At 26.8% G+C, this 14,633-nt stretch overlaps 1 protein-coding gene across 3 annotated transcripts; it reads left to right on the top strand.

Annotated features, from left to right (window-relative positions):
- The first annotated feature begins 735 nt into the window (after window positions 1–735).
- On the top strand, window positions 736–12,761 carry LOC112603895. Of its 3 annotated transcripts, none has more exons than XM_025352706.1 (17): window positions 736–1,230; window positions 3,037–3,122; window positions 3,188–3,328; window positions 3,397–3,542; window positions 3,599–3,786; window positions 3,853–3,986; window positions 4,054–4,209; window positions 4,279–4,354; window positions 4,422–4,637; window positions 5,054–5,407; window positions 5,940–6,126; window positions 6,803–7,017; window positions 7,086–7,521; window positions 8,220–8,743; window positions 8,843–8,978; window positions 9,506–9,649; window positions 12,193–12,761. In XM_025352706.1, the coding sequence occupies exons 1-17, from the start codon at window positions 1,003–1,005 to the stop codon at window positions 12,393–12,395; spliced, it is 3,570 nt and encodes a 1,189-aa protein (XP_025208491.1). In that variant the 5' UTR covers window positions 736–1,002; the 3' UTR covers window positions 12,396–12,761. The 3 variants fall into 3 exon arrangements, with proteins under 3 accessions (XP_025208491.1, XP_025208490.1, XP_025208489.1); XM_025352705.1 differs by lacking the exon at window positions 12,193–12,761 and adding an exon at window positions 11,297–11,382 and having other exon boundaries at window positions 9,506–9,898; XM_025352704.1 differs by having other exon boundaries at window positions 1,003–1,230; window positions 9,506–9,898.
- The last annotated feature ends 1,872 nt before the right edge of the window (window positions 12,762–14,633 follow it).

The raw sequence follows: 14,633 nt of genomic DNA, 5'->3' as shown, positions 1-14,633 counted from the left end.
TTATTTTTACATGATATAAATTATTGTTATTTCGATTTTAGACTTTTGCGTAGGTAGTAATAACTAAATCACGGGAATGCTAATTAATTTTAACAAATTAAGGAGTTCAATTGTCGTCTAGCCGACTACCGACGGTCGAATAATTTGCGTGCAACTTTCAAAAGTGAACGAACGATAACATGAAAAAAAACTATCGTAAATTCGTAACTTATTCCATATCAACTGGTTTATGCAAAATCAACGCGACAGACTTAAGCATAACTGTAACGTTTAATCGCGTCGCAATCGAAAATTATTAAACCGATAGATTTTTGTACAGTAAACATTAATGTCACCGACGACATAATATTAAAATTATTATTTCTTTGACCGGTTTGTTTTGTTGTATTCTCTCGTAATAAAATAAACCGTGAATTGTTGCATCACAACGAATATCAACTATCAAGTCAAGCGCTCGATGCCAGCAGCTTGCATAGACATTAAACAAGAACACTAACATAGTAGCCACTAGCCATTGCAATTTAGTGTTTACAGTTTACAATGTCAGACGTCAGTACGTACACACTACACAGCGAAGGCGAACCGTCTGCCCCTGCACTATGACGACGCCGCCGCTGGGCGCACAAATGCACAATATCACCGCCGTCGTTGGTGCAGCACCGTCGTTATGATGTTGTGGAGGAGGAGGAGGAGTCGTCGTCGTGATGTTGTTCCAACAACAATACCACTACTACGCTCCGCCACCACACTGCCGCAGACGCCATCCGCTCGTTATAATTCTGTCTCTGTTATCAGGCGTGCGACGCGTTGTTGTTGTGCGTGCGTGACCGATCGCGTCCATTTACCCCGTGTGTCCCCGAGACACGATATCATCATCATATACATATCCACCGACCACCACACATATACTCACAGCTCGCACACATACGCGCGCGCGCATACGAGAATCCTTTTTTCGTTACAAGAGATATAGTTTTTTTTCCCTTAAAATTAGTGAAAACCATGAGCATTACCGTTGCGGTGAACGCGACCGACGGTGCCAACGGTCCGCAAGCAGCCGTTTGTCAATCGGCGGCGCAACACAACAATTGTGGCGACTACAACGGTGGCAGCGACGGCAGCGGCGGCGGCGGCGGCATCAGCATCGACGGCGGCGGAATCGGCGTCGGCAGTGCCAACGACGACACGGCCGTTTTTAACCACGAAAATGAGGATAAACGACGCGAACAGGTACGAAGCGTTCTCGCAATAATGTGGTTTGTCGTTTGTCAGGACGACTCTATTGAGTTGCGATCTGCTCTTGTCTCGTCTGGTTAGCGACAATATTTGTTGACGAGCTATCCATGTGCCACATACCGGCGTTGAGTACTGATGATTAATTCTTTGATCGGCGACTGTTCAAGTTTTATTTTTTGTGCAATCTTCCGTTTTTGTAGGTATTGTTCGGCATAAGACGGTCTGACCGGGTGACGATATGAAATACTGTTGTTGACGTTACCATTGGTTTTGCACTGTGCTTGTAATTTACAAAAGTTTCTAATTTTTACATTAATTAGTTTTATGTTGTTGAATTATATTTTTGTGTGGAATAGTACTGATACATAAACGTATTTTTAAATTATATGAATGTCTTATGAAGATGAACTGTTCAAGCATTATGTTTCTACTATTGATTAAAATTTAAATTCTCAATGTTAAACTTACTGAATTACAACAGTATAGACTTGTATTAGATTTGTAGTTCATTGGTTCCTATACATACATTTTATTTATTAAAAGTGCAAAACTATTTAAGCTTGTAACTGTTTTATCTTATTAGTATGGTCCATAATAGCATTTACACATTAAACATAACTGCTTTTTATAAAGTATACAACAAACATATTTATATATATTTTAGACATACCAATTAATGTTGTGCTATTACAATTTCATAAATTTCATATGTTTTTCTCCTTATACTTATGTAAACCGTAACACGTTTTCTCAAAAGCATGGTACAATTAATGCTCATATATCTAATTACAAGACATTTTTTATTCTAAATTTTTTTATTTATTTTTATTTTTTAAAAGTTATATACAATCTGTTCCTTAGGAACAATAAGAATATGAGATAATAGAAATAAAATACATGAAAGTTTGATGGGAGGAGTCACCCAGTGGTAAAACTGCCTTTACTTGATTTTTTTTTTTTAAGTATTTTGCTATACTTAATTACTCATTGAGAAGATCTCTACACCATTTCCTTCTGAGCCTCCTGGGAGGGTTCCCAGGAATTGCGAGAGTAGCAAGGTTTGAAATGAGGGGATTGGTATGAGAAGGGAGTTGAATTCTAAAATTTAAAAATATTAATTTTAGTATTCAATTTAAAGACATTTTTATTAGAAATTTGGTTTATTTCTATATCATTAAAAATATTATTTTTTTAAAAAAAAGGCCATAAATTAATAGTAATAAAATAGCTAGTATACTTAAAATAACCAAGAAGAGGAACTCGCATCTAACATCTTTTGAGAGCATTAAAACTAAAATAGATTTTTCTTCATTTACCAAATTAAAATAAAGTAACGGTAGTGATATTATGTATAGTATAATTACAAAAAAAAAAAATGTATTCGTTTAATTGTTTTTAATGATAATTATGAATTATTCATTTTTATGAACATATTTTTTTTCAAAATTTTAGTTTCAAAATAATAAAAATAAAATATTTTTAAATATTGTTTTTAATAATTTTTTAGTTTTATTGCTTATTAATTAGTATATACGTATCTTTCAATACTGAAATATCTGAAAATATGGCGATTGATGGTGGTGAATGGTTCAAAACTTATTAGATATACAAATTTATATTTTATAGTTATTATTTATAATTCAATAATAGTTAGGTATTTTTAAAATGATTTTACATTATGTGTTTAATTAAGGTTAAATACATTAATTTATATAAAAACATAATTTGTATCTATAAATTTACAAAGTACTTTAATTTAATTTTAGTATATTATTAATTTATGTATTTGGGTTGTTTCAGCTTGAAAAACATTGTTTAAACCTTTTAAATCAAAAAGACAAGGAGTGCATTAAATTACGTGAATTTATTAGAAACAAAGAATTAAAGTAATACAATAAATTTATATTCTTATATGTTACATGTTACTTATATAATTGTTTTTTACCTCTAGTGAAGCAAATGAAGTGCAAAAATGGGAAACAAAATGGAATTCTCTTATGTCATACATTCGTACAGTATACCGAATGGCTATGGATGGTGTTGAAGTTGAACGCTATCCACCCCATAATATATTTAAAGAAGCCGCTTATGAGTAAAATTTATTTATTTATAAAAATATAATGTTAAAAAAGTAATAAATTATCATACTTAATTTTCTAGATCTAAAAGTTGTGATTCTTATCATGTATTTCAAAATGTAGAAAACCTCGTCATGGAATTTGTATTAGAAGCCAGGTCTAGGCAAGTGCAAATACTAGAAAAAAAGAATAAAGAAACGCCAGAAATGCCTCAAGTCTTTGTATTTTGTAAGTTATTTTAATTATTTTATTAATTTTTATTTACAGTTTTTGTATGTCTATAGGTTTATTAGACAGCTATCGAAGATTAATGGCTGCTACTGATCATTTAAAAGAGGTTATTAAACCTATTGAAGAATATCATTTATCAAAATTTAATTTATCGTGGCGAATGATGAATCAATATTTGTATCACAGTCGACTTTATGCTGATAGAACTATATATCATCTTGTAACTACATTTATAGAACAAGTATGTTTTAAAATTTATAGTTGATTTAAATTTATTAAAATGATATTCAATTTTTCTTTTTTACAGATTTTATCAATACCAATATTGTCAAAGTCGTTATTGAGTGCTAGTTTAATTCATGATTATACAAAATTTGTAAAAGAGGTAAAACTTAATATATCAGAATGGGCTGAAGCAAGGACATGTATTCATAATATAAAGTAATCATTTTATAAAACAATAAATGAAATCTAAACTAAAATATTTAATACTTATTTAAATGAATAGATGTAATGAAGTTTGGGCTATGGGTGCTAAAAAATATAAAGAAACTATGTTAAAAGAAGAAAATGAATTGTTTTCTTCATCACTGCCACCAAATGATGATTTTGTAATAGATCTTACCATCCCAACTCCACCTCAATCACCAGCTCCTGAGTATCAGTTAGTTTTAACTAAGTTGTATTTTTGTGTTTAAAATAATAATAATAATAATTTATTTTTTATTTTTAGAGAAAGAGTAGATAATGACAATTGTGAAGATATAGAAGATGACGGTGTTTCTAATTTTTGTGATTGCATACACACTGTAATTAATTAATTAATTAGTTTTATTTTACATTAAAAATTGTAATATTTCAATTTTTTAAATATAGGTGGAAACTCGAAAAAATTCTTCAGTGGATTTTGATCAGTATGTGCATCATGTAAAATTTACTAATTTACAAGAAACTGAAGAAATCAATTCAATTACTTTTTCCTATTCTAATATGAAAGAAAAAATGCTATGTTTTTATAGTGGCGAAACATTTACTGATGAAGATGAAAAGCCAGTATTAACAGCAAATATTACTAAAAATCTTGGGAAAAAGGTAAAAAATAATTTTTTTCAACCGTGTATATATTTTTTAATGAAGTTAAACTATTTATCTAAATAATTTATTTGTGTTGAAATTGGTTTTAGTACCTATTAAATATTTGAATATGTGTTATAATTTATTTTGTTAAAATTATAAATGTAAATTTTTTTTAACAATTTACATATTTGAGTAGATAAAGAAACGTTTTAAACATTATTGCAACACAAGGTAGATGCCATTGTTTTTTTTTTTTCATTTTATGTGTTAGGTTTATAAAAAAACAGTGTTCTGCTATGTAAAATATTAACTAATATTCAAATTTTAGACAGAAATTTGTGATGTTAATATAATTACAATTTTAAATATGTTTCAGATTTTGTTTGATTTTTTTTATTGTATTTAAGTAAAAACATTGATATTTTTTCAAGGTACTTAATTCAGATGCTCAAATCAAGTCTAAACCGGTGGTTAATGTAAAATGTCCATCAAATATAGACAGAAATGTAACATGTAAAGTAGAAATAGAACAGTTACCTAAAAGACGATATCCATATCCACAAGTAAATAAACCTACAGAGCCAACAGTTAAATCCAACAATCGTCCAGTGCATGGTCATTCATGTCATAAACATACTGAACATGTAAAACGTATGCATCACCACGATGAAACATCAGAATGTAGTTCAGGTCGATCAAGTCAAGATGATAGCTGCTCTGAGCGTTCTTCTTCAAGTCCAAGGCAATGTGACTGTTGTTATTGTGAAGTTTTTGGCCATGGAGTTGTAAGTATTTGAATGATGTAATTATATCTATAATATTTTAACATTTTTTGAAATATTCTTTTTTTACTTTAGAGTAGTTACTTACTAAATAATTTTTTTTTTTCAAATTTTTTGAAAGTTTTTCTTTTTGAATGACCTCTTACAATTTTATTATTCTTCTGATTCAAAATATTATTTGGAGTATCTATTTATAAAAATTTAATATAGGATGAACAGTTAATTAAGAATAGGTTATAAGAATATAAGTTTTGATTGGTGGAGTAATTGACCAATATCATTTATAGTACCCCTGTTGTTACATTATTTAAACTTAAAATACTTTTTAAAAACACACTGTATTCTTTAAAATATTCTGCTTTAGTATAAGGAATTAATAATGTATTTTGGCATTGATAACATGTAAAAAAAAATATTCCAAGAACATTAATATTTTTTGAAATAATAAGTTATTTTTATAAAAGAATCAAAATGTTCTGATATATTAGTATCTACATATTTAGTTGATAGTGAATTATTTTAAAACAATTTTTAGCCTTCTGTTGCACCAGTTAGTCGTAATTATCAAGAAATGAGAGACCGATTGAGAAATCTTTATTTGTTAAAAAAAGCCAAACAAACTAATGAAACAATCAAACAAAAACAAAAAGAACCTAATGTGCATAGACCACTTCCTGTTCATCCACCTAAACATCTTCCTCAAACAGTAGCTGATAAAACTGGTGAGTAGAATTATGTTAGTTTAAGTTATTAAATAATTTTAAGCATTTATTATTTTTATATTAAGTTATATTATTTTATTCTTAGATATTTAGATTTAAATAAAAATCTAATATATATATATATATATAGTTATGTATATTTATTTCTATAAATAATATTTAGTTGTGTACTGTTGTATAAAAGTGATTAAAAATGTATGAACCAACTTATCAAAATCACTTAAACTAGAAAGTAGTCCTAAAAAAATTGTTAATAATACTTGAAATTTAAGTCAATATATATTATTCTTATGTTAAAAAATTTAACAGGTTATCTGTTAGTATAGAATCGTTTAGTTTGTTAGAAATACGATTGAACTTGATAGAACAGTGTATAAAATAATAGACCGAGTGGTACACGTGTATAAAGCGCAAATGATGAATGACAATTTAAAAAAAAATGTTAAAAATCTTCAATAGAACAAAAGCTATGGCAATTGTCAGTTCACCATGAAACATCCTGCATATATATATAACTCGACACTTGTTTGAGTCTTGCTATTAAACATCACCTTATAATTTAAATTTAACATTTGATATATTTTTATATATTTTTTTTAAATTATTTAATGTTACCAATATTTAAAATTTTAACTAATTATTTTCTAATTATACATTTAATTTATTTTATGTTTAGGTGCTGGTAGTGGAGTTCAACAACAAAAAGTAGAGCCATTAATTGTAACCAAAGTTATAAATGAAAAAATGAAATATAATAATGAAAATATTCCCGAAAACTTTATTAAAGAATTATCTGAAAAGCCAATTGATGAAATAGTCAATTTCATTGAAGGAAATAAAGCAATTAATGAAAAAAGAGCGGCAAAAAAAGCTAGACGTAGAGAAAAAAAAGTATAATTTTAAAATATATTGAATAAATAAATAACTGTGTTTAATTCAATTCTTTTTTTTTTAATTAGGAGGAAATGGAGAGAATAAAAAGAGAAGAAGAAGAGGCTGAACGTAAGAGGATTGAAGAAGAACATAAAAAACAAGAAATAGAAAGACTGAAGCGTGAGGAAGCATTAAAAAAAGAAAAGAAAAAAGGAAAAAATCAAAACAAACAGCAAAAACAAAGTCAGCAGCAAAAACAAGTTACTAATTCTAAGACTCAGCAAATAACCAAGCAGCAAGTACAGCAAAATACTCAATCTTCTAAAAAGAAAAACAAGCAATCTCAGGGAAATGGTAATAAAGAAAATATATCAACTAAAATAGATGAAAAATGTAAAAAAGATGACGTGGAGGGTGCAAAAATGGTAACAATAAAGAGAGATTCAGATAGTTCTAAAGTAACCATTACTTTTAGAGGAGCAGTTGAAGATGATGTTTTGTGCACTTTATATGACAATGAAGGTAAGAATATTTTTAATAATTTCTTCTATATTTTTTATTTTTTTGAACAACTGAAATATCAGTTAGTTATTCGTTATTTCGGCCACAAGACTTTAAAAAAAAAAAAAAAGATCCTAGATTCTGATTAGAGAAAAATGTCACAGTATGTGTTTTTTGTGTATATGTCATGTTTTAGTACATAAAATAATATGTTTCTAATTAGAAAAATAGAAATTAGTATCAAGGAGTTAATTCTCTTGAGTAGTTTCCAAGTACGTTTTCTAATGATTGAGAAAAATCTTCAGAGGACTGTAGAAGGAAATTTTTATGCAATACCAGTTTTCGATTAAATTGTTTTATTTTTTGTTGTTATTCCAAAAGAAACTTAGAATTGAGACTGATTAGAGACAAGTACTTTAATTTTCAGCATTGCTTTTTGTTTAATAACTTATTCAAATTCAAAATGTTCATTACAGTGACATACTTTATAAAAAGTACATTTAAACATACTATTCAGCAGGAGCAAGATTTCTTGTTTTATTTTTCAATGATTTTATTGTTATATTTATTTAATTTGTAATATTCTTTTTTCATAATACCATAATAAAGATTGTATTTCCATAGTGTATGTTCTTAGTAAATTTTCATTTTTCTTCTCGGGGTGTTTATTTATTATTTATAAAATAAAACTTATATGTTGTATCATTTTTATTTTTTAGCTATTAAAGCAATTCAGAGATTATGTGATAAAAGTAAACAACCTCAAAATAAAATAGAAGAAAAACCCATTAAAAAAAGAAGTAGAAATCGTAAAAAGAAACAAACTGAACCTGAACCTAAACAACTTGAAACTCAACTTAATTCAAAACCAGTAGAAAGTGTCTTGATTACTAATAAAAATGCACCAAAGTTACCAACAAATATGAAATGGTATTGTTCGCCAGATGTTAACATTATACCAGTACCAAATACTTCAAATTCTGTTCAACAAAAACCTAACACAGTGTTAATAAAACGAAGTAATAATAATCAAGTATTCACACGCCCTCTACCACCACCATCACAGCCAATGCCACTTACAAGTCCAACTGCTATACAAATAAATGAAGCTGTTAATAAAATATCTTCATCATCAGCTCCTATTGATATTGATAAATTACAGTTACCACCTGGAATTACTATTACTAAACTTGACCCTTCTGATTATAAACCACCAAGAGACATTCAACAGTCGGCTGAAAAGGTAACTTTTATAGTTAGTGTTGTTCATACAATCATATACCTAACACATGTTATTGAACTTTTATTTTAATGTTATATTTAATATTTTTTTATGTTTTAGCCTAAACCTGCACCAACATCGCAACAATTTCCATTTGCCACTCCTGCTGCTATGACACCTTTTACTATGCAGCAAAATGCTCAAAATAATGTTGTAGTTGTTAAGACTGATGGTTATGATTATGAAGGATCAACTGGTAATTATTTAATAAAAAAAATCTACTATTTAATTTCTAAGTTATGTAGTTATTATTTTATTTCCTCTGAACATATGTGTATTATAAACAGTTGTAGTGTATAGTATTAAAAATAATGTCAAGTAATATTTTTAAATGTCCGCATTACTTTTGAGTTTCTCTATGCAGATCATTTATTGAGTTAAAAGCTTTAATAATCTAGTACAATCTGTTAATTTATAGCTAATGTAAAATAATTTCTGACATTTAGTTTATGTTATATAAATTTATTTATGTAATTTAAAAAAATAGACAGATAATATTCAATGATAATGATATATTTTTTGACTTATGAACCATAGTCATATTATTTGGTTTGAATTCAAAATTAATTATTTTGTTTAATTTATCTATAATTTTTATTTTCTTATATTAATGTTTCTAATGTAAAAACTAAAAATATTTTATCTTTTATAAATAATTTTTTATTGGATACTTATTTTTGATTAAACTATAAATAATAATACAAAACATAAATTTACTTGTAGAATGGAGTGGTGCAGCAAGTAAACGTCATAGACGTCGTAAGAAAATCAATGGAGGTACTTCAGATGACACCAACTCAGAAAATATTCAACCAGGTTTTACAATAACTCAAAAATCATCAACAAGAGATCCATGTAGTGAAGAAGGTAAGACCATCGCTGGACAAATACCAACTAACACACCACGAACTATGCCGTTGCCAGTGATTATTCAAAGGCATGGTGGTATGGTTACTATAAGAAATCCACTGTACCAGCGCAATGATGATGCCATTTTGACAGAAAATAAAGACTTACAAGTTAACGGTGGCGACGACGACAACGCTAATCCGTCTGGTAAGCGAAGACGTCGTCGCCGTCGGGTTAAGGGCGGCTCCAAACAAACGGATGTTGAGGGTGAGCTTTGCTGATGTCTTCCTTAATTTCCTGTAAATGAAAAATCCTTTAATCATATTTTTATTTCCTATGTAAATATAAGCAATTAGCTTTTTTAAATTTTTTAATTAATATGACTATAAAGTAAATTACACTTGTATAAAACAAAATTATCACCCAAAATATTTTTTTAACCTATTTTGTAAAGAAATTTATTGATGTTATTTCTTAACTTTAAAATTACAATAATTATATAAAATGACAATGGCAATTTTAAAGTAACAATTCCTTAGAAATTTTGAGCACTGAAGTACTTATTAAAATATAATTTTTATTAATTATTTAAATTTTAAATTAAAAATCTGATTCTATTTATTCAATTATTATAATAATTGATTTACACATGTTATTAAAAATACCTCTTATTTAATATTAATGGAGTTTAAAATTCTCCATTGGCCTGACATTATTATTTTGAAGGATCTGACAATTTATTTAAACATTTTTTAAATTTTTTTATTCAAAATTTGAATTATTATTTCCTTTTATTAACTGAAAGCTTAAATCTTATAAATCATCTATATTGGGATTGACCTATTAAATAATACATTTAATGTATAGAAATCATTTTCATGTTTTCATTAAGTTTTCTCCTGAAAAATTTACAAATAATATTTTTAAATGTTACATCATTTTTAATTCATAATTTATTTGCCTCCCATTTAAATTATTTTATATAAACAGTTCGGTTATAAAATAAATATAAACTATTTTAAACACTAAACAGTAATATGAAACTGATACCATAATAATGAAATGTGGCATTTACTTTTTAAATTCCAATCTATGTGATGAATGTATAATAATTTATTATTTGTTAAATATTGTGTTTACAATGTTTAAAAATACAAAATAGCTTTTTAATTTAACAAAAATATCTATCACTGCTACATTAAACTAAAAACATTATTAGCATTAAAATGTATTTAAATTAATACATAATGTTACAATTGATAAAATAGAATGTCCACTAACAACTAAATTATTTAATACTGAGAATAAATATCTACTATAAAATTGTATAATATCTACCTCGTTTATGTGATAATACCTATATAATTTTAAGTTATTAACTAATAGTACAAATTATGCGTCCAATGAAATGTAAATACTTGATACTTAAAATAGGCTGCTTTCTTATGGTGATGGCAATTTTAGTCTTGTTAATGAAGATTCAAACTTGTTGCATGCTTGTTTTTGCAGCTTTATTATTATTTTTTAAATTAATATTTCTTTGGCTTTTACTCGTGTTTTGATTTGCTTAAACAATTAAATAATTTTTTTATACAAAGTTGTATTTAGATAATTTGTGTAATTTTTCTATCAGTTATGACAATTTATACTATTTTTATTTCACAGTGTTTGAAGTTTGAACATTGGACAGAAAAATAATTATAAAATTATATTTTTGTTGTACTTAAATCACAAATAATAGTATTTTTTAAAAGTCCAATTTTCAAAATATGATTTTATTTTGTTTTTTATTTTATACATTTTTTGTTTATTTTTTTTTTATGTTTAGTAATTGTTACATAAACAAACAAAAATCATTATTCTTTAGGTAGCTCTAGAGGTCTGCTTTTATTTTGTTTGTATCAAAGATACGAGTTGAGTTTTTCTTTTGTTTTTTTTTATTCATTTTGTGAAAATAATTGTTGACAATTATATATATTTATTTAAAGTATTCTTACTATTTATTTCTTAATAGGCTTTTTTTTTTTACTTACAAGCATTTTCCTATAAAATAATTAACAGCTATTAAAAATATATATATATAAATATGAATAAAGAAAAAAAAACAATCCTTTTATACAATATAATTTGCTTGATGGTTTTGGATTTCACACTCGCACGTGTTGATATTTATATATTATTATAAATATATTATTTTTGTATAATTTCATAAAGCACATTGCTTGTGTGGGGTCTATTAAGTTAATTCCAAATTAATTTGGACCGTGCTTTCTCGATCGTTAGCTTGTACAAATCAAAGAATGTAACATTTTCTATCAGTTCCTGCCAATGGTATTATTCTTTTTGCGAAACTTGTAACAAATAAATTAAAATGGTAGATTTCATATCATGAATGTATGATACAAGCACAACTACAACTTTTTTTAAAATATAAATCTAACTTTTAAAATCAGCAAGACTCATTAAAATAACAAATGATTAGGTTTCTTATATATATATACATACAATTAAGATCGAGAAAGTAAATCTCCAAAAATGAGTGTGTTTGTGGCCGTTTGCAGAAAGCGTGTTCGAGCCAAAAGACATAGACCTGGAGGATGGAGAGATGGATGATGATGAACGAGAATTAGAAGCATTTAAGCGGTTTTGCTTGCAGTCGGTGCCGCCACAGCGCAAAGAAAAAGTACACCTGAACATCAAGGACATAGTTTTGAAGAAAAAGAGTACCGCCGCGGCAGCAGCTGCTGCAGTTGGGTGTGTGTAACATTACATTTTATCACTCCTTTCAAATACGTTGTGTTCTTTAGATCCCTCATTATTTTTCATATTCAACTGTAAGTCTTGCAGTGTTTCATTGTCTCTCTTTTGAAAAACCTATTTTCCTTTTTTTTTATATGTCTGACGTGATTCGTATTTTAAGTTAAACTTACAATTTAAGTAATTTTTAGACCCAGACTTAACTTATAAGTATATTTTTTTTTTTTAATGTTACTATGCATGATATAATTTGTGCTGTATCAGTGAATGTTTCAAACAATTGATGTAGAACCAAAACCATTGAGCACATTTAAAATGATTATTTAATATTATAATAAATGGTATTTGAATATATATGTATATGTATATTATATATACATACATATATATATATATATATAATATTACATACATCAGTGCCTGTTATTAGTATTATGTTAAAAGTCAACAAATAAGAAAATAAATTTGGTGTACATATATTTTAAATACACTGTGTATATTTACATGTTTAAACATAATGATTTAATTCATTGGTAATAATGAATTCTCCTTTATTTTTATTTTACTCAAGAGTTGTTATAGATGGTTAATATTATTTTTTATTTATTGTATTAAAACTAACTAGGTATTCAATAAAAAATAATTATCAATCATCACATTAGAACTGAAAAAATTATTGGTTTTAGTACTTGGTATGAAATTCATCACAATAATTGTGCATAATTTATTTATTTGATACAAAACCAATCAAACTATTTTGATCTACTGACCAAAACTATAGGGTTTTTAAAGGATATACAAATGACTGGTAATGCTAATAATATTTATGTATTCATCAGTATAACATCATCTTATAGAAATTTAGTTGTTAAAAATTTACAGGGCTGAAAATATGTTACTTTTTGAAATAGAACTGCTTTTAATCACCTTTTTTGAAATCTTATGGTCTTTATCAATACAATTGAAATTATATTTGTTGTTTGCCATTACATTTTCATAAATGTGTTTTTTTTTTTTAAATGTTTTATTTTTATGGACTTTTTCCACAAACTACTTATGGAAATATCCTAGAAAATAATAATTTTTACCAAAAAAGTAAGTAAAAATCTACTAAATTATAATTATGTCAAAGTAAAAAAAATACATAGATTATTTTTATAATTCAATTCAGTCATTTGTCACTTTTAAATAGCTTTATCTTCCAGTCCTGAATTGCCTATTAATATTTTTCTTTGATATGACTAACAAATTCTTAGATGCCAAACTATAAAGGTAGTTACTGTTCTATTGTTTTATATAGGCAAAATATTTTTATCAATAGTGCTCTAAACTTGAGATTAGAACTGAATTCTCGTCTTACAACAAGAATTAAGTTCTCAATCTCGTACAATTGTTTAACACTACAATACAATTTACACTGTAATATGATGCTGTCTGGTAGTCTAGTGTAGTAGTACCTATAATAACAGCCAACACTCAACAGAAAAAATTAAAAAATCTGCTCGCAAATACTAGACGTTACAAAATAACTATGTCAATTCATTGACTATTCAATTATGCTGGACAACTTATTCTAAGAACAACAGAAGTATTAAGAATCTGAAACTATGAAACTACTCGACTTAGTATTTAAATTGAAGGCAGGAGCTATTTCATTTGAAGTGCACCTCCATAAACGTGTATTGTATATGTTATTTATATCTACTATTTAAAATTAAAATATTTATAATTAGTTAAACATATTAATAAATACATTTAAGTCGCTTACAATTTGATCACTGATCAAATTAATTATTATAGTTAATCAACTTTATAGTATGTAGGTAGTTGATATCAATTACAATTAAGGGGATTGGAAGCGGCGATTCAGCGATTGTCTGTCTTTGTTTAACACACGAGTGACATAGGATTATAGACGTATTCTATTTCGAATTTCGAACGTACAGATTGATATAATGAAGTGATAAGAATTATGAAAACAGATTGAATTTTTCGTCAAGTCTACTCTAGATCCATTAATTTCTCACATTTTTTATATTATCCTCCCAAAATCCTGAAAATGATGTATTAAAAAAGAGTAATAAAAAAATGACATATTTCAATTTTTGGAGAAGTTAAAATCAAAAATGTGAGGAAGTCGATCTAAAGTAGACTTGACAATAAATTCATATCTGTTTTCATAATTCTTATCGCTTCAATATATTAATCGGTACTTTGAAAAAACGGAAATAGATTACATCTATAC

This window comes from Melanaphis sacchari, unplaced genomic scaffold (genome assembly GCF_002803265.2).
Source record: "Melanaphis sacchari strain LSU unplaced genomic scaffold, SCAv2.0 Contig113_pilon_pilon, whole genome shotgun sequence".
Lineage (NCBI taxonomy): Eukaryota > Metazoa > Arthropoda > Insecta > Hemiptera > Aphididae > Melanaphis > Melanaphis sacchari.
The sequence above is the reverse complement of the archived record's forward strand: the minus strand, read 5'-3'. Positions and strand labels throughout refer to the sequence as shown.

Coding starts and splice junctions, on each gene's coding strand:
- LOC112603895 (XM_025352704.1), top strand. CDS start 1,003: ATGAGCATTACCGTTGCGGTGAACGCGACCGACGGTGCCAACGGTCCG. Junction 3,787..3,852: donor TAACTACATTTATAGAACAA/GTATGTTTTAAA, acceptor TCTTTTTTACAG/ATTTTATCAATACCAATATT. Junction 4,210..4,278: donor TCACCAGCTCCTGAGTATCA/GTTAGTTTTAAC, acceptor TTTTATTTTTAG/AGAAAGAGTAGATAATGACA.